This window comes from Varanus komodoensis, unplaced genomic scaffold (assembly GCF_004798865.1).
Source record: "Varanus komodoensis strain SLA01 unplaced genomic scaffold, ASM479886v1 scaffold1, whole genome shotgun sequence".
In the NCBI taxonomy this organism is placed as follows: Eukaryota; Metazoa; Chordata; class Lepidosauria; order Squamata; family Varanidae; genus Varanus; species Varanus komodoensis.
This window is the reverse complement of record NW_025335268.1, coordinates 72,639,905-72,666,335: the sequence shown is the minus strand read 5'-3', so window position 1 is coordinate 72,666,335 and position 26,431 is coordinate 72,639,905. Positions and strand designations below refer to the sequence as shown.

Below are 26,431 nucleotides of genomic sequence, written 5' to 3'. Positions count from 1 at the left end.
GTTTTCAGATTGTCTTACCTGGATTTCCCCAGTTCACATCTTCAGGACCAAGCATGGCTTCAGATGCAAACTTTGATGAGTGCCTCTGTACTTCCAGGCTTGCAGTGTAATTTGCAAAACCCCCTCCCCCAGTGCATTCAACAGTGTGCCTTCATTTGCAGAAAAATGTGCATTTTTAAAAAATGCACACAAATACAGCTTGATCAATGAGTCCAGAATGCGTACATTTGAAAGATGTGCACGTTTGATGAATACATTTGGAAAAATGTGAATGAAAACACCTGTGGATTTTCATGTAAAAACAAAATGAAAAGCTAGCAATGCCAGTCAGAAAAATCTTCAAAATGGAATTTTGAGGGCTTTGGCAAGCTCAGGCTTTGGTGATTTGCACATCCCTACATATGCAAAGGAGAAACTTCCTTTCATCCCTCTGTTTTGTCCTCCATTTTGCTTTCCCAGGCGATCCATGTCCATTTCCACCCAACGATGAATGTATTTCTTAGATTTTTAAATGTTTGTAATCAAGAGGCTGTGTCGAACTTCCTGTCTGCCAAATTGCAACTTTTTAGCTGTTAAAGAAGTACACTTGTTACCCCTGTCAGTGAGGGCCAAGCACTTTGCATGTGATTATGCAGACAAATCCTTGCATGCATTTAATAAGCGCTAAGGTAAGTTTCCCAGCTGTAGCTACAAGTTAACAGAGCCTCTACATTTGATGACACTCTGTTTTGTTAAAAGTATATTATTCTCATCATTCATTACCGTTCTATGATCAATGGCAATGCTGAACTGTCACTTAATAAAATAAAATAAAAGCTCCAAGCTGTTTTCCACATCGAATAATGAGCATTAATCTTGCTGTTCTTGCAAGAAGGGATTGTCTTAAGGTAGACACATCATACATTATAGTTAAATGTGGCCATTAAAGTTTTAGGTTGGCTCTCTGTGGTGTCACAATTTGTACTGCACATTAAAACATCTTCAGGAGTAGCTCTGCTTTGGCTTTGAGAGATGATGCCCCTAGCACAGGTTGAAAGGACGGTCTGTTTCCATTTTGCATTGCGAAATGACGCTGTGCGTAATTTGCATGGGGATGAAGGCCAAAGGTTGACCATATTGGAACTTCTGCTTGACTTTCTAATAATGCCTGTGAAAGCAGAGCAGGAACAGAAGGGTGGGGAGTAGACATTGAGAATACTCGGAGTAAGAGTGGCGATTATCCCTTCAAATAATGGAAGGCAAGGTGTTGTGCCCGTTTAGGCAGGGGGTAAAAGACTTAAAGCTGCCAGCGCGTTCCACCCTGGCATAGTCTCTTGGTTAAGAGTGTGAGTCTTGCAGGCCCCGGTTCCAATCTCACCTTGGCAATCAGCTGGTAAGGGCAAGGGCGCCTAGGACCGCTATCTTAGGGTGATTGTAAGGATTACTGGCAAGTGTACAGAGTGCCATGACCCCTTCCCAACCATCATACAGATGCTGAATGGCATCAACACCCCAAAGGGTAAGCAAGCTGCCCCCTCTCCTGCTTGAGTTTTGTTGTTGCGGCCTCAGTGTTTTGAAGGAATTTCCTGCAAAGGGTGGAATTAATGATGCATACACAGATCAGAGGAAGGCAGGCAACATCAGGTAGAAACTGAGGCAGCGCAAGTTATTTATCAAGAGAGGAACCGTCTTGAGAAAAGAGTTGGACAGTCTCATCCATCTGCTGGAATCCTCTCCAGGGGGGAGAGGTAGCAGGAAGAGAATGTTGCTCAGAGAGCAAAGTTCAACCGTGGAACTTGCTGCCACAAGCTACAGTGATGGCCACCAATCAGGAGGGCTTTAATGAGGGATCGGGCACATTCGTGCAGGAGAAAACCAGCTGCGGCCGCTTGTCTTGGTGCTGTTATGCCTCTGTGAGTGTCAGAGGTGCACCAGTGCTGGGGAACATGGGTTGGGGGGGTGCTGTTGTGAGTTTTCTTTGGGCAGCTGGCTGTCCATCGTGCAACCACAATGCTGGACTAGGTGGGCCCTGGTCCGATCCTCCATGGCCGTTTCTGCATCAGTTTGTGCAGAAAGGAAAGGGGAGGGCGCAGGGAAGGGTTGGGCACTGTCTTGCTGCAGTTCCGTAGGGCAGAAATGAGGCCTTCCTGGTGCTTTGGCTTGCAACTTGGATCGTCCCTTGCAAGCGTGATTAGTGGAGAGAGCTCCAAACAGCTGGAGCGGCACACGTTGCCCTTGCTGAAAGGGCAGGCGCTCAGAAGAGCCGAAGACCCCAGGTTTGGCCCCTGCCATTTCCAGGGAGGGCTGGAAAAGAACCTGAGTGCTGCCGCCCCCCCCCCCGCCCCCAAATCATGGCGAGCCCCTGCAGGTCAGTGCAGTAGCAGTACAGATCTGACCAGAATGTTTGTGACCTGCTCGATTCTCAAAAGGGAAGGGTCAGTCTTGGCCTTTCTTTAAAAAATAACACTTGTTAATGCATCACTTCTATTAATGCATCCCAAAAAGCTATTGGGACCCCACCTGGAATACCGTGTCCAGTTCTGGGCACCAGGATTTAAGAAAGGTGCAGAAAAATGAGAAAGGGTCCAGCGGAGGGCGACAAAAATGACCCAGGGTTTGGAAACACTGCCCTGTGAGGAGAGGCGGAGAGAACTGGGCCTGTTCAGCCTTGAGAAGAGAAGACTGAGGGGGGACACGTTATCCCTCTATAAGCACCCCAAAGGCTGCCACAAAGAGGAAGGTCAAGATCAATTCTGGCTGATACCATAGTGCAGGACACGGAATAATCAATTCAAGCTGAGACAACCCAGCTTCAGGCTATATAGCAGGAAACATTTCCTTACCATCAGAGCAATACGGCAGTGGAACCACCTGCCTAGAGAGGTGGTGGGTGGTGGGTTTCCCACACTAGGGGCATTCAAAAAGAACCTGGACAGCCCTCTGAGTGGGATGATGTCACTTGGTGTCCTGCAGGAGCAGGGGGTGGACCGGATGGCCTTCTTGTCCCCTTCCAACTCTGCTGTTCTCTGATTGTGCTAGGGAGCAAGCCTGTACAGGAGCTTGCAAGATGGAGTGGTTGTGTACTTTTGTAAAGAAGTAAGAGAGAGTTAAAGCGAGGGGTTTTTGAAGGCTTAGAAGGGTCAGGGAGGCCTGCCAGAGACAGGAGCTTGATTTCATGTAATGATTAAAAATAACCAGCACTATCCTTTGAGGGAGGTCTCAGTGAAGCCCAGAAGTCTGGTGAGAGGAAGCATCTAAAATATTGGTGGCATGGGTCAGCTGTGGGCAAGTAAAGATAGCAACCGTGCTTTCCATCCAAGGAATTCTTGGTCCTGCTTCTGGCTTTTGCCAGACCTGCTTGGATTTTGGACAACAGCCCTCAGGCCTTTTCATTTATCAGAGTGAGGATATTATGCAGGGAGTTTTATCTCTGTGCAATTTTCCAACTCTCCTTAGTCAATAGCCTTGTAAACGGAAAGCTCAAACATCCTTCTCATCCGCATATAGACCCTCATTTTCTCTGCTGTCAACCTGAGTGATATTTTAATTTTTCTGCCCCTTAGAAAACTTCAGTCTCTTATCCAGTAGATAAATGAGTCAGCCCTCAGGAAATGCTGCCGCCAGAGTGTTTCCGTTTGCCAGCACAATAAATGCGGGAGCTAATAAATGTCCGCTCCCATCAGGAGGAGGCGTATAATGAGTAAATGATGGGAAAAGGAATTCGGGAAACAAATGATCAATCCAATCTAAGACGACAAACCATTTCTTAATAACTTGGTCTTCAGCTGAGTAGAGGTCTCTTCACTAGCCATGGGGAACTGCTGAGGCAGAGCCGTGGGAGAGGGCCGTGTGTTGATGGATTTTGTCAGTCCGCCTTCTAGGTTCACTGAGCAGTGAGCTGTGATTCGGAGACTATCTGTTTCTCATGCTGCGTTTGGTGGTTCACCTCTCCTGTAAGTAGGTGGACGGCCTTAAGGAAAACCCCTCCCACTAACTCGGGGTGCATTTAGCACTGGTGAAAACATGCCAAGCTCTTTTGTCCGGGAGGGGCTGAAAATCCACCCATGTTTTCAGCACACGTGTTGCGCCTGAATGCGTGCAACTTCCAGGCGCCAAAAATACAGAACCTGGTTTATCCTAAGCCAGGGACTTAGTATGCAAGCAGAGCCTTGTCTTCTCAGATAATTCACCAGAATCAAGGCAGATAAGTTAGCAATTCTCTAGCCGCTTCTCCTGGGCTCCATATCTCCTGCTAGTGATTTGTTATTGAAAGCTGTTACTTCATGATTTCTAATCATGGGGACGTTTGATTCCGTGTGTACATCATCCCCAAAGTTGTAGATGTTTGCAGATAGGACGACGAGCAGGATGTAGCCTGAAGGAGGAAAGTGTGGCTGTCCCAGGGGGTGATAGCTGGTCCAAGGCGGGATCAGGCAGGCGGTGCTTCCAACCCAGCCCTGTTGTTTCTAGGGATGGGGTGGCGGGGAGTCCAGGGCAGGTGGCTGTGAGGCAAGACATCCAGTAGCAGTGGCCACTCGGAGCTGTTCAGGCTAAAGCAGGAGCAGAATCCAGAGGCTGGTGCAAGGTGCAACTTCATCCAGCAGGTTGCCTCGGCAACCCTCCAGTAACGAGCAGGAATTTGGCCCCTCGAGTTTGAGACAGCCAGGTAATGGATAGCCAGATATGTTCTGTGCAATCCTGCACGGATGCAGGGATTTTTTTCCCCTTTCAGTAAGCATTGCAAACTTTGCATCCCAAGAGACAGAGAAAGATGGGTTACATCTGGTGTTACATGCGCCCTGCCACGGACCCCAGAATTGGTCCATGGATCTCTCCCCAGGAGAGGGGAGGTTTGCGGAGGATGCCGTTTTGTGGGCACAAGGACACGTGCCTCCGGGCGCAGTAGCGAGCTGCTTAAGGGCCTTTTGTTCAGGTGGTCGATCTTACTGCTTCTGAGTGCCTGCTGCTCCTTCTCATGGCCCCCACCCTTGCATGGTGTTTATTTGTGTGAAAATTAACGTTCTGTGATGCACGAACGTCAGGTTGTGAGTTCAGGCAACAGCAAGGTTTGAACGGGAACCTTCCTTGGGCCACAATCTGGTCACAGGCGTTATCCCTCTGTGCACATGGCAGAACCCCCTGCTGCCTCGAGGGTCTCCTTACCTCAGCACAGATCCCTGCCAGGACGAGGGGGAATAGCTTGGAAACGTGGTTCAAAATGAGCACAGTTATGGGATGGGAGCGAGCATGCCGCTCGCCTGGCTCTGAAGAGCTGAAGGGCAGTTGAAGCTGGCTGGAAGGGGGGGGGGGGGGCTGCAGTCCCTCTCGTGTGGAGGGTACCAGGTTGCGGGAGGCTGCCCTTGACATTTAAACAATGCAGCCTCCCCCTGGTTTTCATATTTGTGCCTCCTTGCTTTCCTTTGATGTGAATTGGTGGCTCCCAACTCAGCCTTGGAGGGGTTCTCATAGATGCAGGAGCGGTGTGACTGGGCTTGTTTACTTGAATGCTTGGCGTGCTAAACACACACTTTAAAAGCCCTAGGAAGAAGCCTAGGGTGGAAACCCTTTCTCAACATGTTCTTTCCACCACCACCACCACCACCACCACCATTTCTATACCGCCTGGTAGCCAAGGCTCTTTGGGTGGTTTACAATAATATGCAAGAAAACCGTAGCGTGGGGCACCAGTTCTGGAAGCCCTGGTCTGGTAGTGGAAAGCTGTACAGGCCAGGCAAAGAGATGTGGAAAGGCTCATGGAGGGGAAGGGGTGGATGAGGATGGTAGTTCTGACCCTCAGATACTTTCTAGTGATAGTTGTTGCAGAATAGAGGTTTAAAAAATCGGGGGGAAACAGTGAATAGCTTGACTTTGACCTGTTATACCCGACTCTACACTCAGGTAAGGACTGGTCGGGAGGGGGGCAGGTGACCAGTTTCCACACACAGCTCAGGAGGGTGTTACGCTGATATTTTAACAGCTCGTGTGAGTCGTATTAGCCACCACGCTTGCTTTCTTCCACCTTTATGGAATTAAGCATCTCCCATACTTTCTGTTTTCATGTTTTTAACGTTGGCCTTAGATAAAATGATCTGCACAGAAGGAAGAAAGCTTCCCCAGCATTTTTTGTGGGGGGGGGGTAGCTATAGTTAGGAGAGGACTGCAGGTGGGGCAGGGGAAGTGAAGAAATTGAATGAGCCATCAGTTTTCGTAGGCTGGGCAAGGGTGATAATGCGGGCCGGAATGTGTGCTCAGCTGTGTTAAAATGTGCCACGGGGAATCAAGTCGTGCAGCGGGTGAGTGTTCTAACCGAGCCATTCTACCTGAAAGCCTGAGCTTTTCAGTATGCTTCCATTCAGATGCATATTTCCGTGCCAGATCTTTCAAAAGGCCGTTCCTTTGAAATATGGGAAGATAATCATGCCTTTTGAAATGAATAGTGACTCCCCTGCCACTTTCCGAAATCTAGTTTCACAGCGCGCGCACCCCCCTGCCAAATATCAGAGTTTAACCCTTCATGATTGGGTATCGTATATTCCACGCTATTGCTTCTTCGTGCAGATTGAGGCGCACAAACTGCAGCAAGCAAATGCGCCAAAAGGAGCCAGCTATCCCAAGCAAAGGCCTTGAGAGCCGGCGCGGTGCTCTCTTTTCACCTTTTCTGCCGCTGTGCCAGAATGCGTCTTGGTACTTCCACCTGCTCTCAGAGGTCTCCCAGATGACTTTATCAGTATGCGTCAAATTAGGAAGGCATTCTAAACCTTGCAGAGCTGCTCCCAGGCTAGTGCCTTCAGGCGAGTACTGAAGGATCCACCGAAGTACTGTGAGAAGCAGTGAAGGACTCTTGAAGAAAGCTGGAGTTATTCTTAGGGGAAGTAGCTGCTCTTGTCCTATCTTGTAGTTTGTGTGGTACAATAGACCCAATTGTAAATAGAATCATTCCCAATTTCCTTCCCCTCCAGTCTTTCTCAGCCTGATGTCCTCCATACTGTGATCTTATGTCTTCCATAATCCTTGAACATTGGCTATGCTACCTGGGGCTGGTCGGAGTTGTAGTCAAAAGGACCTGGAAGGCACCGGCTCAAAGGATGCCACACTAAACTGTGAGGTTCCCCGGATGACCCTATTTAGATCACGGGCTTTGCTTAATGTATCTCACAGAGCTGTTGCAAGGATCGTAAAGGGAAACCATCTATGGAGGCCGCCCATAATGGAGGCCAGGTGTGATCAATGGGCGCATTGTTGTCACATCTGTGTAGACTCAGTTGGCTTCGTGGGACCTGGAGCAGCCTGTGCACAGGCTTTGTGGGTTGCTTGTTGATTGCCGTCGTTTATAGAACTGCAGTAGAGGAGAGAGGTGCTTAGTGCTTTTTGCTGGCTTTCTACTATTTGCCAAAGAGAGCCCTCATTCTGGCCAGGTGACCTCCTCCGTCTCAGGTACAAGAAGGCTGCAGTATTAAGCACGCTCACCTAGCAGCAAACATGCATAGAGTGCGTACTAATTTCCCAGAAGTATTTCACTGGTTGATTGACTGAATGAACAAACAAATGAATGGGTGTTTATCAAGCAACAGCCTCAGGGTGGCTTGGAAGCATAATAAAATTCCGTGACATAAACTCAGAATAAATCAACTCTAGGCCAGCTGGAGCAAGTGCTTGGCATTTGCCTTGCCTCCCTCTCTCCCCTGGAATCCTTCGTGTTGGGTTGGTGTTAAACCAGCGCAACGGTCTCCTACTGTTCTGCCTCGCCACCCATTCTAGAAGCGGATCCAGGCCCTGGTGACCCACCTGCAAATGCAGCAGAATCCAATATGTTGCCGCAGCATCTGGTGACCTGGGAGTTCCCCATGATGCAGTTGGGCTCCGTACAAGTTCCCCTGCTGTGCTATGGAGGCTTTTGAAACTTTGCTCCGTTCTGGCAAGTTTCTGATGGAACTCCCCACTCCGTCCCTGTGCATAGCCGCCTTTTTGATTCCCCCAATTTCTCACCCCATTGCCATTTCTTGCGATCCTCCCTGTTACCTCTGGTGAATAACCAAGGTAATAATCTAATTCTAGCGTTTTGCACAAATTGATGAAAATTCGAGCAATTGAATCTCAAAACCAGGAAGAATTTTAACTCCATTTATCCAGATTCATCCTTTTAATCTAGGTAATTTTTGCTCATCCTGGGTTTTCTTGCATGCAAGCCTCTTTGAGAATGCTTAGTAGCACTGGTGCTGATGACTTTATTTGGAAGAGAGTAATCTTTTATTCGCCTTCCAGCAGCATAAATTGTGACAGGGTTCCATATGTATTCATTTCTCTTGAAAGCTCCATTGCCTTAGACAGGCGACAGAAATAGATCTGCAGACGGCTTCTCTTGTGAGCGGCTCCATATGTAGAGGGGTTTCTCACTGAATTCAGATACATGCAACTTGGCCAGGTTAGTGCTGTGAATTTTAACGAGACAATTAGATGCCAAACTTAAAGCAAATTAAAAACGAACCACATAATAGTTGACAATAGGCAGTGTGTCCATTCTGTTTTTGTCTTTCATGTCGCACCTCCCTGCTAATCAGAGCTTTGGCCACATCCAAGGACCATCATCTGGCCCAGTTGCGTGTGTCTGGAATTGTGCAGATAGGAACATATGAAGCTGCTGCGAAATACCTCATATCACAGGTTATCTGAAGTGCTGTTTTCCGTTTTACCTGTTAGCTGGTCTCCACCCTGCCTCACTTTCTGAAATGTTTTCAACTGGAGACGCTGGAGGTTAAACCCGAGCCCTTCTGCATGCAACACACGTGCTCTGTCACAGAACGGCGACCGTTCCCATGAATACAAATGGCAGGATCTGGGAAAGGTTTCAAATATAGCCTGGGCCTATTGCATTCACTCGCGAGGTAGCAGTTGGTGTGTGTGTGTGTGGGCAGGTGGGGGGAAGGAATGAGTATTGGGATTTAAGGAGGGGTCCTGAATTTGTGTAGTACAAGGTAATCCTCTTTCCATGGTTTTCTTTCTCAGGATTCAGTGGGCACACTGTTTGTTTTAATTTTTCTTTGCAACTACGTGGCGTGAAAGCTCCATGCGGGGAGAAATCTCACGGAAACTAACAGTGAGCTGAAATGCACTCTTGATCAGCAGGGCGTGGGTGCAAGCAGGCCTGTGCGTGAGAGCTGCACGGGGTTGCACCTCTGGGTGTCTTGAGGCTTGGGGTGTCTTGAGGGTGTCTTTTTTTCAATGACCAGGAGAACAGCATGAATAGAAAAATTAGTTTCACAGGGAAATGGGAAGGAGGAGCGTTGAGTGAAAGAGAGCAAAGAAGATTATGGATGTGTTACCAGCAGGTAAGTATGGAAGTTGTTGGAGTGGATAAAATGACAATGGGAACTGAAGGGAAACTTTGGCCAGGAGGAGGGTAATTGGGGAGATGAGTGAGGGAATCATACTGAATAGGAAGCAGCTATAAAGATTACCGGACTTCCTTTTATTTTAAAAAAGATCAGAGGAATGAAGACAAAGAATGAAAGAAGCCTAGAAATAGCTAATAGTTGGGTAGAGAAGCAACAGAAGCATGGGATTTCTGAAACAGAGCAAGGGCTCTGGCATCTGCAAATTTATACTGCAGAAGACAGGGGGCGGGGGGCTTGACAGGAACCAGAGAAAACTTTCAGTCTGTAGGAATGTCCATGACACAGGCCGGGTCTGCACAGACATCAGGGAGAGCAGCCGTCGCGGCTGCTTTTCCTTACTCCACTTACCTAATAGGGTGTAAGGCTCTCCACGTCGTCCAGATCTGGCGGGGTAGCTCAGAGACCCCCCCTGGCTGCACCTCACACCAGATTCAGATGGTGTGGCAAGCTGCACTTCATGAGGGCCATCGGGCAGAGCGCATTGGGCGAGCTGGGTGCGGATGGGGCAGAGAAGCTCCTGGGGCTTCTTTGCCGGACAATGGTGCGCACCTGCCCACAGAGACGCGTAAGGTTTGCGGATAGTTTTAGCTGTAGGGCTGCTGGGACCACGGGTTTAAATGTCTAGCTGATGTCGTTGCACCGCGCATTCCGTGCTTCGCCACCTTTTCCCCGCCCACTAACCACCATTGCGCGAGCATTTGCTTATGCGGATAATGCTGTGCCGGAGGGCAGGCCGTGCCCTAGCTGAAGAGGCATGCAAGGAATGGCTTGGAATGTGTTGCGTTTGTCCATTCATGGGCATGTGCATATGCAGCTGAGACGTAGAAGCAGACAGAACCGCTTGCGGGGCACCCGGGTACCTCGGCCTAATGTTCTTGTCACCAGTTCACTTGAAGGCAGGCGGACTCTGATGCGTCCTAGCAGGGCAACGGTTGGAGTCGAATAGGGATCGTACATATAAATTAAAAAACATGACTTTGAGCAGCCCAACTTCTTCCATGTAGCTGCTGGGTATTCAGTACTTTTCTGTTGTACCCCTCCTCGAAGGAGCTTGGGGTCGTGGACACTGGTTTTTTTTTCCATTTTAGTTTTGGTGCTGTGCAGAGCGGTAGAAACACCATGCTGTGCTTCTGAAAGATAATTGCTGAAGGTCTCCTAGCTGGGTTGCTATTTTAGAGTGTTCCGTGATACATATTGGGGCAGCTGGAACCCAAAGCACCGTGGCTTGGCTGTCCTGGTGGGTTTGACCTTTCAAACCACTGGATGGTTCCGAGCAAGAAGCAGCCTCTTTGGGTGCTGGTGCATAAGCCACCCTGGAATAATGTCAATCATGAGATAAATTCCCCCACAAAGGTGACTTCATCTTAACTGAAAAATTAAATGATCCTTTTCTTGGGTGGTTTCGAATGTGCCGAATCAGCCGGTGTCCCACGGGAGAGAATTCAGTGGCCGCCTGGCACTGTTTCCATTGTGCCATTTCTGCTAATGTGCTCTCGGCAGTCTGGAGAGCTGGTATTATTGGAAAGGGAACAATGGTAAGTTCCCGCTTGCCAATTAAGCCCCCAGAGCCTTCTGAAAGCAGAACAAGATGACAGAGGGCCTTCAGAGTGCTGAAGAATCGCAAACATTAGTAACTCAGTGAGGGCGAAATTTGTAACGGGAAGCATTGCAGGTACACGGCACCAGTGAAGAAGAAGTTGCAAACATGGCTGGCTTTGATTAGGCGTCCTGTCATCTATAAGATGCTTAAATATCATTGTGCGTCTAAGCATGTGCCGAAGATTGAGAACATTTGTATTAACAGAATGTGCCGCAATTACATGCAAATTAGATGGTTGAGTGAATAGCTACAAGGCTTGTGAAATAGGTATATCCTTTGATGAAAGGTTTTAATTTTCTTTAGCATTACTAGATATTAGCCAGTGAATGTTTGAGTTACGAAATTAAACATCCATAACTTTTGAGAGGGACTGCAGAGATGCCTTACCCGAGGGACCTGTCGAGGAGGATGGCGTTAGAGGTGCCAGGAGAAGATTTCCTGGATGAACGGCATGGGCACCGCTTAGACTCCTGTGGCACCACGCTTTCATAAGCGGTAGGAAGGACGCTTTTGCCTCTCCCTGCCCTGTGTCCTGGGTTAGGTTTGTGGCTTGTTTGTCTGTCTGTTTTTATAACATGAATTTGGTCGATGTTGTATATGCAGTCCTGGAGTTGTAGCAGTTTCTTTTGGGATACCTGATGCAATGCGTGACTTTCAGTGAACATAATCTCAAAGGTGCACGTTATTGATTTGCTTTCGAGTCCTATCAAGAAACAAAGCTGGGTCGCTCTCTGGACTCCGTAGCGTTTCCAGGAGCTGCTCGGCGGAATCCCCTGTTCTGACGTGAGCCTGAGGATTGCATTAAGTGCACGTTTGTTGAGCAGATATTGCCATTCTGGAGGAAAAACAGCTCCTTGAGTAGGCTGCTGTGAAGGCACGGGCACGGAGAAAAATGTTCTGTCCCAGCTGCATCTCCCGATGATGAATGGCGATCGCTGTTAACTGATGATGCCGGCTTGGCAGTTTTATTGCCATGAGGGCTAGCCAAGGGTCTCTGGGCATATGGGAAGCTGGCACTAATTTGACAGAAACCGGTGTCTCTGTTTTCATACATTTCCATGGAATGGGGAACCATGCTTAGGCAGTTTCCCAGGAGATGTGTGAGGGACCGTCCCGTGTGGCAATGGTTTCCTCACCCAGTAGAGCAAACTGGAAAGCCCAGTGGGCTTTGAGGAATTCCCACAGCAGTAGCACAGTTCGCTTCGGAGATCCCCTGTCTTTCTCAGGGAGGCGTTCCACTGGGGGCTTGCAGCTGGGTGGTGAGGTTTTTCCCAGCCATCCCCTCCTCAGTCCCTCTCAACCTTGCAAAGCATAGGTTGCAGTCATTTAAATCACGGCGCATGAAAAATTCCTTGACTATAAATCAATATTGGCATATTAGGATAGGGGAAAAGAATGATACTGAGGCAGGAAAGGAGAAGGGTCTGTTGGAGCCCCTGAGCGGAGGCACACAGCTAGGATGGGGTGGCCAGACAAAAGTGGAGGCAGGCCAGGGGAGGTGTGACATCGGTTCAGACCAGAGAGCAAGCTTCAGAGAAGGGGATGTTGAGAGTTGTAGTCCAGACTACCTGGAGGGCACCGGTCTGGGGAACTCTGACTGGCTTCACTCTGCCCTATAAGATACCTCCTTCTTGATTTTGCTGGCTTTCCTAGGCTCCTTACTAGCACTTTGCCCCAAGCTTGCTTGTGATTCAGAGGCAAAACCCTTTCTTTGGGTTCAGGACCTGCTGCAGCCGCTTCCTCCAGCTTGGTGCTATTACTGCTGTTTTGGACTTCCGCTCCCAGCAGCCCCGGCCTGCATGGCCAGTGGTCAGGGATGCTGGGAGTTCCAGTCTGGAATGTTTAGAGAGCTCCAGGTGAGAAGTAAGAAGGGTGTTTTCCTGACATGTTCCTGCAACATACAACCTCCTGTAGGAGAAACATGGATGCTCTGCCTCACTGTGAGATGAAAACTGCTAGGAAATCGGCTTAGATGCTTTCCCCTTCTGTTCCACGCAAGGCACTATACCTGGTAACATGTGGCATTTTGGCCAGTGGCTCTTTCCCCCTGGCTTGCTTTGCCTAGCCCTGCAAACAGTCTTAAAATCTGAGTGGCTTCAGAGCTGGCTTTCGGTCTGGTAGGCCTGGAGTTCTGTGTGTGTTGTGCATTCAGAGAGACAGGCTGTGAGCACACTGGCCCTTGCACACTTGGAATTCCTTGCACATACTGTTCTATATTTAGAACTCTCCCTCCTGTTCCTATACCACAGGTAGAAAATGTGGAACTTTATTTCTGTTTCACTGATTTTGGAATGGGTGTTGGAATCAGTTTCACAGCAGAACCCTGCTTCTGGCTTCCCGGGTCTCCGTAATATATTGACATATTAAGGGACAATCTCGGTTAAGTAACTGAGAAGAGAAAAACAGATTCTCTACCAGTGCATTAGAAGACTTTACAGAAATGTAATTTCTAATTGACAGCCCTATAGAGCAAGCACTGCTAGTTAATGTTGTACAGTTTGGGATCTCTTCTTGAAAATTGGGGTGGTCACGGTACAGGGGCAGTCTCATCGGTCCGTTACACGTGTGTGTTGTGTGTTCACATGGATGCAGACCCATTTTCAAGTGACAACGATGACACTTGAAAGTCATGCTAAACAGAATCTGAGTTGATAAATGGCTGCTTGATCGTCTGCCGTCAGATTAAGGCTTCTCAACATGTGTAGCCGCTCAGCTGATCGCTCAAACGGCAGATTAAAAAAAGAAAGAAAAAGCCGAACAAGTACTCTAAGAATATTGCCTTTGTGTCAGAAATGTGCCTTCATGCTTTAAAATGATAAAAAATTGCAATCGATCCTTACAACTGTTGTGTTCATCTTTATTGATCATGCACAAGAAAGATAAATCGCTGCCCAGATAAGATTATAGTAAATGTTAGCATCAGAGGGGACTGTTGGTTGATAGAGGACGATTCATCATCTCAAACGGTGACCTGTCCGTGTGCGCATTGTCGTCCGTCTGCTTGTCTAATCACATCCGTATTGATTTTATCTGCATCTGAAGAACCTGGATGTGACTGTCATTGGACAAGCAAGATTGCTAAATGCAAAGGGGGTCACCAGTGTGAACAGGATTTCATTTTCATTTTCTTACCGGCCAACAATGATTTATTAAAAAATAAAATACCCCCCGAGTCACATGCTTGGAACTTCGGGCCGTAGACAAATGAATTATTAGGCTAGGATTGCGGGAGCAAGCTTTGAGCGGAGGGACCACCATGTTCCCTCTAATCTTTGTGTGCCCTTTGACTGCGGTATCTGTTCTACAATTTATTATAATTTGTGTAAAAGGTGTGAGGCCTGAAACACAATTTTGCCCTTCTTCTCAGCTTAATGTTTTTTCCAATGATTTTTGTTGATCCCCAGCGAATTCAAAATGGTCTGGGGAAGCATAAGACACAGGCTCAGATGATTAAATCTCTGTCCTTTTGACTTTCTGCATGGAGCTTCTCCTTTCAGCTGTCAGTAAAACTACTTTGATCACTTCTTGGGCCATTGTAAAGGCATGTTGCTTATCGCCTGGTCTCTTTTGGAACAGGTAGGCAGGACTTGTTTCTTGAGGTCTTTTTATCATCACATAATGACAATTTTGATCTAATTCGTAGGACTCTAAGACAGAATGAGGCAAACATGTCTACCTATGGACTGAAAAGGCACAATGAGCCTCAGTTCAGAAAAGGTGGTGTTTAAGAGATGTGTTTATACATCAAACAAGCCAAAGGGGGTACTTCCCAAAATGATTTCCTCTGTGCCAAGCTTTCCTCCCACTCTCTGCAGAAGCATCTGGCAGCTCATGTCAAGGCAGTGCTGCATGATGGATTTCCCTGCTCACCCCAGTGGCAACGAGAGTATCACCAGGGCCTGCTGAAACAGAGGATGTAGGTAAACTGGAAGGTCTTTCCAAGGTCCGTGCATGGGCCTTGATCCAGCTGGCAACCCACTGAATGATCAGGAGCAAATTCCCATCTTTCCACCTTGATTCCAGGCTGTGATGTAGGAATAATAAGATTGGTTTCCCCAAGGGTTGCTGAATGTTATGGGTAGCATCATGAGCACTACGTGAGCGTGAGCGGACTCCGGGGGACGGTGGAGGACCGGAAGGCCTGCAGGAATGTTGTCCATGGGGTCGCGATGGGTCGGACACGACTTCGCGACTAGCAGCAGCAACAACAACATGAGCACCAAGGGAAAGTGTTGAGCAAGTGCAGAGCTTGCTGTTTAGCTTGGTGTGATCAAGAGGGCTTTGTGGGGTCACCATTGTGGTGGGAGGCAGGGGAGGCTGCGCATGACGTAGATTTAAGGTCGGCCCAGTGTTGAATCAGCTTGTTAGATATGGCGCCTTGTGTGTGTAGACGCGAGATGCCTAAGGTGTAAAATGGGGGGGGGGGTGCCATTTTAATTGCTGCTGAGGCACACGCAACCTATTGCGATTTGCTTCCCAGCATTCATCCCTTGTGTGTCCATACCCGGAGGCAGATTAAGGGGCACCTGATGGACCAGAGTCTACATCCACATGCCCGTTCCCTAGAAGGACGGGTCATCCAGTGGCAGTATATGGGAACTTGCATCCTGGTTCCTCAACTTTCAGGCAACAGCATCTTAATTTTAATCCTTCTCCAGATTATACTGGGACCATACATGGGATGGGAGGAGTTGACTGGTTGAGCCACTCTCCACGGTTCCACAGCTCCTCTAGAAATGGGAGGCTCAGCCAGAGTTTCAGGACCACGGTGCAGAGGGCCTCTGATTTCGGTCTTTGTTGTTTAACTTAGTCATTTTGACATGCTGTTCGTGTGGCACAGACAGTCAGGAGGGTCTGCAAAACGCCTTCCCACCTCATCCATTTTGAAACCCCCTCCACAGCGATGTGCCTTTGTTCTGGAGCTAACAATGTAACCGAGTAATAAAAGCAATTTCATATAAGAAAAGAGATTACCAAAGAGGCGTTATTTAATCATAAAAATGTCAGAGCTTTATAGCCCACTGACTCAGAATGTTGTCTGCCCCATAGGGAAGCTGTGACATTTCTAGGCACGGGAAAAACCATTGCTCCTTCAGTATCATCTGGCTTTGAAATTGAGGGAGAGTTGACTGGCTAGGAAGTCAGTGCTCACGGTCTGGTAAAGAGCTGTGTACACCTGGGAAGTATCCTGGCCCAGGGCGATGTGGTCCCCAGAGGACAGTGAGGTGGAGCTGCTCCCCATGGACATGAGCCACCTTTTTCTTCTCCTGTGCCCACTTGGCCAGAGGATGCAGCCCTCATCTTCTCGGAGGCAGACGAAGGCCCTGAACAGTATCCCTGCCTTCACAGCCTTGCAGAAGCCAATGAATACCAAATCAGGCAAACCCATCTCCTCCAGAGAGATGAGGTCAGCCGTAGTACAGACCAGGACAACCTATGTAAGGCTTCTGCTCCCGGCTGAGACCATGTTTTTTGCTGTAATAAGAGAGAACGCCAGCCAGCCAGCCAGCCAGCCAGCCAAGCCCACTGGGAGCTGATCAGCTTGCCTGACTCCTGCTTAAGAGACCTGACTTGACCTGCTTGGAAGAGACTTGGCCCGATCGTGTCCACTTCCCCCTGGGATCCCGAAGCCCCAGTGGAACAAGAAAGGGAGAACCTTTCTGAATGGAAGGGTGATTTCACAGGGCAGTGGGTTATGCTGGTTACTTTCCTCCTCCCATACGATGATTAACCATCTCCTAAATAAATGTGGTTATGGCACAGTGCAATCCGGTAGGACTTGTACCACTTTTGAACCCCAGGCAGAACTGATCTGTGTCTGGGGTGAGCTGTTATCACTCGGAAACATAACTAGGCCAGCCTCTTGGCACTGTGCCTCCTTGCTGGGGTGCGTCCCCCCGCCCTGAAGCCCACGTGGTTCACCGTCCCTCAGTCCCATCAGCAACGAAACCACCCTCAGCCTGTGCAGAGGTTCCTGGTTTACTTTAGCTGGCCTTTCAGCCTAAGCTGCATTTCCATACCCACCTGCGGGGGAGTAAGCCCTGTGAAACTGAATGGGATTTCCTTCTGAGTAGCCAGGTATGAGGCGGTGCTGTCACTTGTGGCTGTAGAGAGCACAATGCACTTCTTAGCTATGTGTCAAAATCGGTGGCCAGTCTAAGAAAACAAATATATATATGCAAGCGCACATACAGGTTTGTTTAGCAATGCATGCTAGATTTATATGTCAATATCATTTGAGGTGCCTGAGTTGTGTTGCAGAGGGGTAAATTAGCTGTCAAATTAAAGCACGAGACGTGTTGGTGACACTTGCATCCCACCGCACACACAAGCTAGTTGTTCAGCCAACTTACGGAATCCTCTGGCAACGGCTAATACAGAAATCAGCCCAAGCTGCTGTAAGCAGTCGCTGTGTCCATTGGGTGCGGCGTTGTGATGTCACAACGCTCAGAGCAACACTGGGGACCAGAGCTGAAACCGGGGATAAGGGGCATGGGCCTCGGATGTCGTGGATGCTATGGGCTCAGGGAAGCCCGGTAGCAGAGGGTGGGAGAGCCAGGAAGCAAAGGGAAGCTGTGGGGCGAGGAAGCAAGCACAGGGGCAAGAAGACCAAAGGGGTAAGGTAAGGCAATGCAGAAGGCTGACAGAAATAGTGACGGGAGGAAAAGAGGGCTGAAAAGGCAGCTTGTGGCGATGCTTACCTCATTCTGGTCAAGGCTTGTTATTAGAATGAAACAGATTTTCATGAGCCTCTGTTTGTATTTATGCTTGAAATGCGTGCATTTTTCCCCGTGGAAGCCTCTTAAACACCACTAAAATCTTTCTGTCAGTTGGTACGCAGTTCAATCATTCACACTTCTTCTTCTTCTTTTTAAAGAGTTCACAGTTCTACAAAGTCACCACGGAGCAGTACCAAAAAGCTGTTGATGAGGTAGAGTCCAGATTCAAGTAAGACCTCTTTCTTTTTTCACTTTTCTTTCTTGCTAATATTATTTTCGAGCTCCATGAATCTGATTCTGCTTTTGTTCATAATAAAGACAGATTTTTTTCCCCTTAGCCTATCAGTCTGCACTGGCAAAGTGAGAATGGAAAGAAAATGAGCTGCAGGTATTGGGACGGTAGGGAGAGATTTCTGACAAAGGCTTTAAGCCTGCTGCACAGTGCATTCAGCATGGCCCTGAAATTCAAAGCTTGTATCTGATTCCGAATGGGGAGCCATGGGGCAGAATCTGTGCAGGGTATGTGTGTGGGGGGGGGGGAGGGGGGCACATCTCCTGGATCAGCCTCATTAAAATGTAGGAGACTTGAACAGAAAAAAGTCATATATTTGACACTGTGGTGTATTAGGGCCTACGATAGTTTATGAGTCTACAGTCTTTAATTTTATTTATTGTACAGCATTTTTTGGTTTTCCACTGAAAATACTTCAGGCAGTAACCCTACTGCTGGATTTCAGCTGTTTCGATAGATTCTGTCTCTTTCTTGGATAGCTTGAAAGCTTTTAAATCAGCAATTTAAGTTTGTGCTGAATGGTGAAGGCCAGGTTAAATTCTCTTTATCATTCCTCCAGAGAGTTAAATGAAGAGCCCGTAAATGCAGGATCAAAGTGGCTCTGACCCTTTGCCCTGATCTTCCCTGGTGCTGCTGCTAATTCTTGCAGGAAAACATCATCCATCATATTTCAGGGCTTTCATGCCAGAAAATGTACCACCCCCCCCCCCCCCACACACACACCAATTTTCCTGCTCTTCTCTGGGAAGTTCTATCAGTGGAGACACAGACCGGTGCACCATTATTGGCTGGAAGTCTGCTGTTGCGCGTGGAAAGGCGTTTTGCTCCTCCATGACATATCGTTATAGCTCCTAATGACATGATGAAGCTCATAAAGGGCCTTAAGGGAGATCGCTGCTTTCTGTGGCCTTCACGCAGAAAGGTCTTTCACTCTACAAAGTTATCCGCCCTCACAGTGCAGGTGAAAATACAGGTATTTCTCTGTCGGAAAGGAGTGCGGCGCATGCCCGAAATTCTGCAGTTAGCGCATGTGCACCCTCCTCCGACTGGCTGGTCTGCCTGGCTCAGTTAATCTCCTCTTCTGGCTGGTGGCACCTTTGCAAGGCCTTTCCCAGCCCTGCTACCTGGGACCTCTTCAGGTGAGGCCGGGCCCTCTGAATGGGTTCCGCTCTCCACTCCCCCATGGAGGTCACTGAGTGACTGTGGGCCAGGCACGGCCCTTGCCTTGCAGGCTTGGTGTGCAGATGAAGTGCAAATTGCCCTGGGTTCCTTGCTGGAAAAAGGCAGGCTGTGAGTCTAACACACAAATAAATCGCTGCATGTCAGGGAGCATCGTCCACAAATCCCAAAGAAGCTCCAGATTTTTTAAAAGGATTGAATAATGGGACATGCCTCTTTCCAAGATGCTGTTGAGCCACTGCCGGTCAGTGTTGACAGTACTGGGCTAAATGGACTAACTGCCTGACCCAGTGTGCGGCAGCTCCCCTTTGTTGCTCAGGCCTTCTGGCAAAGGGAAAGCCGGAGACCTCAGGCTGCAAGCGCCCAGCCCAGCCCAGCCCAGCCCAGCCCAGGGCTCCGAGTGCTCTCTGATAGGCTGGTTTCCCCATCTACCTCAGTGCAGGTGGCAGCTCTGTGCATTGCTCCTTCGGCACACCTGGAGCAAGAAACCCCCTGCAGGTGCGGCGTTTCCAGTGCACAGCGTCTATTGATCCAGAGAGGCAGGATTGCTCTCAGGGGGGATGTGGCTCATCCAGGTCTTCTGACTTCTCAGCTCCTTCTCTAAACCGCCCCCTCCCCTGTGTGTGTAGACTGTGAAGGATCAGCAGGGCACGGCACCTCTGTCCCAGTTCCCGTAAGAGACCTCGCTGGGTCTCCAGGGTGCCGGATGGGGCTTGTGGGGCCTGGCCCTGCTGGGGCGGCTGCAGTTGAGCAGCGCCCTTGGAGAGCGGCAGTGGCCCACACACACTCGGGTTGCGTTGAGGGCTGCCATGAGCTCTCCTGGAGGAGGAAGGAGAGAGGAAGAAGATAGGAAGAAATGCAGGCAGCCCTGGATAAAGAGGGGGGAGGGAGGGAGGTGGTGGGGAAGAGGGGGGAGCCAAGCTGAGGCCCATGCAGGAGGGGAGGGGAGAAAGCGCACACATGCCAGGCAGAGGCGGCGCCTTACCTGGGAGATGTCAGTCTCTTTTGCCAGGAGCCTCTTGATTTCCTGGGGTGAGGAGAGACCAGCAGCTCTTCCTTCCTTGTCCCTGGAGCAGCAGCCTCGAAAAAGGCTGCCGTGAATTTCCCGGCCCATGACTGGGGGCATCCCTGTTTTCTCAAGGAAAGTTTCCAGGGAGAGGCAGTCAAGAAGGGCTGGGCGGTCAGGGGCACGTGGACAGCGTTTTCCTTGGTCATTTGACACAGATGTGTGTATGTGTGCATGTGCACATGCGTGTGTGTGTGGGTGCACTGTTTGCTTGCCTGCCTTCAGTCCATGCCATAAGTGAAGGCGAAGCGTATCTTCCCAATGTTTGAGCTGTTCCCCAAATATTTTGTGTTCTTTGGACTGGAAGCATTCGGCGTTGCAGTCCAACACATCTGGACATGCCAGGTTGCAGAATGCTGCTTTTGGCACGCAGTGCTCTCACATGCTGAGTTTCAGTGCACTCAAATACTGCCACTAAATGCATAAACAAAGAGAAATAAAAGTAGTGTATGGGCTTATTGAACACAGGGCTTTATTTCACCGGGTTTCATGAGTCGGTGGGACCAGATGTCTTTCTATTTCTCCTCCAAGGGCTGGGGATACCTTTTTCTGCCAGACACACATCCTGTCTACCAACAGAGTAATAGGTTCTTGGAGAGCTCGGAACCAAGATTTAGAGTGAATGCCAGGAAGTACAGTTAGGACCGCCAGGGTATGGAATGGGCTTCCACGGGAGGTGAATGGGCTTCCACGGGGGCTTAAGGATAGGCTGGACATGCACATGGTAGGTATGTCATGAGTGGAGCTGGCTGGAGCCGGGGGTCAGACTAGATGGCCCAGGAGGTCCCTTCTGACTCTTTTTCTATGTTTCTATCTTTCAGACTGGTTTGTGTGTATGTGTGTCCCCTCCCCTAGCTCCTTCCTTTGATTCTCACTCCCCACCTGCTCCCTCTTCCCAGCATCCACGAAAGAGGTGGAACTTGGTAGCCACTCTGTGCCATCAAGTGCTCTCCCCCTTGTTTAACCTGAACTCAAACCCTTACGCTTGATCTTTTCTCGTTCCTGCACTGCTGCCCTCTGAAGTCCCAGTCATCTTCAAATTTCTTGACTGCAGTGTCTGTTTGAATTGATGGTGGAACTAAAAAGCCCCAAATTTCTTCAATTAGCTTATTTTAATTTATTATTTAAAGAGGTGCATAATAGTGCAACATGTTGTATGTAAAACGTTACTGTGAGTATTATTGTCCTGTTAATTTAAGACCCAGTATTGCATATAATTTTCTAACCTCCCCATAATCTCTCCTTTGGGGACCTAGAAAGTGTTTGACTGGGGTGGGAGCAATAATTGTCTTTCTGTCAGCCTTGATACATAAATGTTTGTTTTTTAAAAAAGAAAAGCTAGTCATTGTGCATTTCCATGCTCTTAAGAGTTTAAATTAAACAGATGTTATTTTAAGTGTCATTTGGCATTTAGCTTGATAAGTAAATTATGAAAGATTTTGGTGGAAAACTGAACCCTGATGCGCTTCTCATGTCTCGTGTTCAGTTTAACTGAACGTGAGGATTGAGGACGGGGGTTTCAAGTCAAACTGCTTTAAAGAACTTGCTTAATTGCCTGTAAAAGAAGAATTAAGTAAGGTTGAACTGCTAAATTTATAATTCTGCTAAATGCATAAACTGGCATTCGGCACGTCAGTGTGACTTCAAGTTGGGAGTGTGAGATTAATAGAGCTAATTGTGGTATTGTTGCAAAGCAACTCCATTTAATAATGGCAAACATGCCTAGAATTTTTAGTAAGTTTTCCACTCAAAGATTCACTTTCTCTGTCAGTTTTTAAATGAAAATTTCACACGCAGGGCTCGGTGTTGTCAGCAGTTATGGTGCTGCCCATACTAATTCTAACTGAACTGGCCAGGCCCGACCCAGCCAAGCCAAGCCAGGGGCACAGGACTAGGCCAAGCCCGGTTTTTCCTATCACTTGACTGCAAGGGGTCGTAACGGGACAGGAGCTCTGCGCACACCTCTAGTGTAACTATCCCGCTGTCCACATTTGCACCATACGCGATATTCACGGTGTGGAGCACAGGAGAAAGAAAGGGCGCTGGTCTCAAGGTTGGGCTCAGGCTGGAGCGAGACAAAAGACTGAATAGTTTGATTTCTGGCACTGAATAGAAAGTGTCCTTAATCTGTCCTGGTTCTGTGGTTGATGTTTGGGCTGGTCGGTTTGGCATTAGAAAAACCGGGTTCCCAAAGGAAAATTAGGTTGTGCTGCAGCTTAATGATCCATCTGGAGGTGGGAATACTCCAGGACCAGAGGATTTCTCCCAGCAGAGCTCTCGACTGAGCCTTTAAAATGACTGTTTGAATGGGGTTACATGTGATGGTGACTTAGTAGTTAGGGAAAGGTGCTGGAAAAGGTGCAGAAAAGGGCAGCCAACGCAATCTAGAGACTGGAACTGATCGCCTGTGTGGGGAAGGTACAACACCCAGGCCTTTTTAGCTTAGAAAAATGTGGTGCAGCTAGACTTCGAGGTGCATAAAATTATGCATATCATGGAAAAAGTGGACAGGGAGCCATTTGCCTGCCTCTCATAATTCTGAAACACGGGGCCATCAAGTGAGGCTGTATGGTGGGAGATTCAGGCAAGAGAAGGTGCTTCTTCGAGTCGCACATAGTTAAAGTGCGCAATTTGCCATCCCCGGATGCAGCCCTAGTCGCTCGTGCGGGGTTTCCAAGGCATGTTAGACCTGCACGGGAGGGGAGGGGAGGCGAGGCTGGTCACATGCCCTGCCGGCGAGCCCTGCGGGAATGGAGCAATGGCTGGAGAGGCTTTTCTTACGCTCTTAGGGAGGCATCTGCATAATAGCCAAGTTCACCATGCTCTTTATCCTCCTGTGAAGGTAGGTCCTTTTGATTCAAGGGCAGTAAACGACCCACAGATCATGCATCCTCAGGTCAGGCAGGTGATCCGACCGGTGGGTGCCTTGCATCGGGAGCCTTAGCTCCTACCTCTTAGCCAAGCAGCATCCAAAATGGCACAAACCCATTGAACCAGGTGCTGGGTCATTCCCAAGAGTCCTGTGCAAAAGCCATGGTGACTGAGGTTCTCAGAAGCCCACAGCTCCTCTCTCTCTCTTATCCTCTACCTGGTCTCCTTCTGAATTACTTGAACTCTTGCCTGTGCCATTTCAATGGCTGATTTGCCAATTTCCCGATGGAACAAAGGAGAGTAGAATGCGCAGGCCATCCAGAAGGTCGTGAGCAGAGCTGGCTGGTGCCGGAGGTCAGACTAGATGGCCCGGGAGGCCTCTTCTGACTCGCTCTGTTTCTGTGTTTCTGTGTATCTTTTACACGTTGGCACGCTCGGCATACATTATCTGTCTGTGGTACATATCCAGATGCCCACAGTGTATTGGGTGCCTCAGTGCTGCATGAATTTGTTCTAATATTTCATATCATAATTCCTGATAATTTAAAAAAATCTTTGTGGGGCCCTTGCAGCACATTGATAAATCCTAAATTGTCAAATGGCTTATCTCTCTTTAAGACACTAATTCGCATTGATCGAATTCTGAATGATCAGGTTGCGCTAGTTCCTGCAGTACACAAATTATGTTAAAACAACATTACCCAGCCCTGCTGCCTTTTTCTAATGCAGGCGTTATGTTGTCTGCAGTCGCATTATAACCAGAATGATTATATTATAAAGATGTCTTGTTCGTATTGAAAAGTTTACAGAAGGAAGGAGGAGGAAAAAGGGGGAAGAGAGCAATATTACAGGAAGAGCTTTTTGGGGGGACAAAAGGGATTTGGGCTGTAATTACATTTTGCATTCTTCTTCAGCTTTGCCCTTTTATATGTCAATAGTTGGAAGCAGTAAACTTGGAAACTCCAGTGCTGACATCTACCGTTTCCACAAACCTTGAACCCAAGGATCATGTCGATCATTTAGCTACAGATTTGGTGTGGGGCAGGTGTGGGGAAAGTGTGTTTTACTGTGGCCCTCCAGGGGCCTAGTGGGCTTATCCAGGTTCCTTTTTCCTTTGTTCTTGGTGGGCTCTTTGTATTGTATTGTATTGTATTGTATGCATTTAGAAAGCTTCTATGCCGCCCTATTCGCCGAAGCCTCGGGGCGGCTCACAACAATAAATAAATAATAACAATATAAAAACAAATGCTATTTCAGCCCTTTAAAAAACAAATGTTTTATGTACTGTGTTTTATTGTTTTTATATTCCGTTGTGAACTGCCCAGAAAGCTTTGACTACAGGCAGCATAGAAATGGTGGTGGTGGTGATGATGATGATGGTGTCAAGAGACCTAGTTGACATGGCTGATGGTGAAGGTCTGAGGGAGCTTTGTCCTTCCTGGTCTGTTGATCCCAGGTTGACCTCCCCTAGCCCAGGGAATAGGCAAACGTCTGCCCTATAGTGGATGGATTTATCCTAACTGGTAGGTACACAGAAAGAAGGGGTGGCTTTCTGGTGCATCTGCTTGATGGTTTGACTGTTGATCAAGCCTGTTTTGGGTCCCAGGTTTTTGATGTATGGCCATGTTTGTCTTACTGTCTGTGAACAAGCTATAAGTTCTTGGTCTCCCTTTTGTCCATATGCAGTGAGATCAGAGCAGGGCTGCTTGTGCCCAGACTTAAATAGAACAAGAATGGCTCAGAGTTTTGGCAGCTGTGCAGCTATGAAAACCTGTCGTATATACTCCACCCTCTGGAAACTGATGCGCTTAGAACCACTTGGAATACCAAAGCCAAGCTTGGGGAAGCTTAAATACGAGGAATTGGAAGTGTGCTGTGTAGCAGTAAAGGAGAGGCCTTTTCGATGGTGGCGTCGCAATTATGGAATGTCATGTCTGAAGAAGTAGACCTGGAGCTCTCTATTAATTGGACCATAGATTTGGAAGGGGCCAGAGGGTCATCAGGTCTATTCCGTGCTCAGCGCAGGACTCCAGGTTAAACCCCTTTTCCCGTTGCATCTTGCATGCCTCTTGTGTGGGAGAGCCCACCAGCTCCTTAGGGATGGGTTCCAGTGCTGTACTGCAAAGCAGCCAAGAAAGTCTTCATGAAAATCTAGTTGGAATCTGGCTTCCTGTAACTTGGGCCCATTAGTCTGTGTCCTGCGCTCTGGGATGATGGAGAAGAGATCCAGGCTGACCTCTTGGTGACACCCTTTCAGGTACTTGCAGAGTGGTACCACATTTCCCCACAGACTTCTTTTCTTGAGGCTTGACATGCCCAGTTCTTTCACTCTCTCCTCGTAGGCCTTTGCTTCCAGTCCCTGGATCATCCTTGTTGCCCTCCCCTGAACCCTTTCTGTTACCTTCTCTTTGCATTTCGGTTTGAGAAATGCCTGCTGTACGATTTTTAGTTATTGACTCCTTTTATTGTTAATGCTACATTGTGGTGTTATGGAAGTTCTGAAATAACTTTCGTCTGAAATACTGCAGTCCGCTGTGAAATAAATCATTTGTCATTTGTACTTGCTGTTCACCAGCCTGGAATCTGTTTGATGAAAGGTAGTATCGCAGTGTTTTTAAGTATAGTAAAATAAGAAGTTGTCTTAAATCTTGTGGTTTCTTTTACAGGGTGGGAAAGAGTTGTCTAGATTTTAAAGAAGCTCAACATCAAGTCTTAAACCTTTGGACTGTGATTGCTTTATAACTGACAGCTTTAGTTTTCCCTACCGCAATATAGACATTTTCATTTCTTCCTTTGATCAATACAATCCATTAGGAATGTAGAGTATCCAACACAGTTATATGAAATATTAATTAAGCTCATTTTACCTAGATAAATGTGTACTTTGAATGCAACAAGAGCAGGAGGCTCTAAAGGGTGGGGTGTTTTTCTTCCACCAAATGGCAGTTATTTAAATACTCATACGTATTCTGTGTAAGACTAATGTGACCGCTTCCCATGTGTTGTGAACGCTCAGGTAGAATAACAGCGTGAGCTGGCTGTCTCACACTGGGCGTCCTTACATTCTAGTGCTCCATTAAGAGAAGCAACCAGCTCACTGTTTCCAGGAAGCCTGCAAGCAGAGAGCAACAAGGCTTCTGACCCACCCGTTTACCCCTCTTCTCTTTTTGCCCCGGGGCCTTCTGCCCCAGAGCACAGAGGCGTTCTAGAACCATCTCATTGCCTTCTGTGGATTGTGCAGTCCCCTTTGCAAGCCATCCATGCTTGTGGCCATCCCCCACCTTGTGAAGGTGAATTCCATACAGAAGGGTGTGTGTGTTGGCGGACGGTTGG

General features: G+C 48.2%; 1 protein-coding gene across 3 annotated transcripts in view; it reads left to right on the top strand.

Moving 5' to 3' along the window:
• CHCHD3 (coiled-coil-helix-coiled-coil-helix domain containing 3) overlaps nt 1-26,431 on the top strand; it is a 203,808-nt gene that overhangs the window by 130,387 nt on the left and 46,990 nt on the right. For all 3 annotated transcript variants that reach the window (XM_044428690.1, XM_044428700.1, XM_044428681.1), the window contains exon 6: nt 17,849-17,919. In XM_044428690.1, coding sequence (XP_044284625.1) covers nt 17,849-17,919 — 71 coding nt within the window. The remainder of the gene's footprint in view (nt 1-17,848; nt 17,920-26,431) is intronic.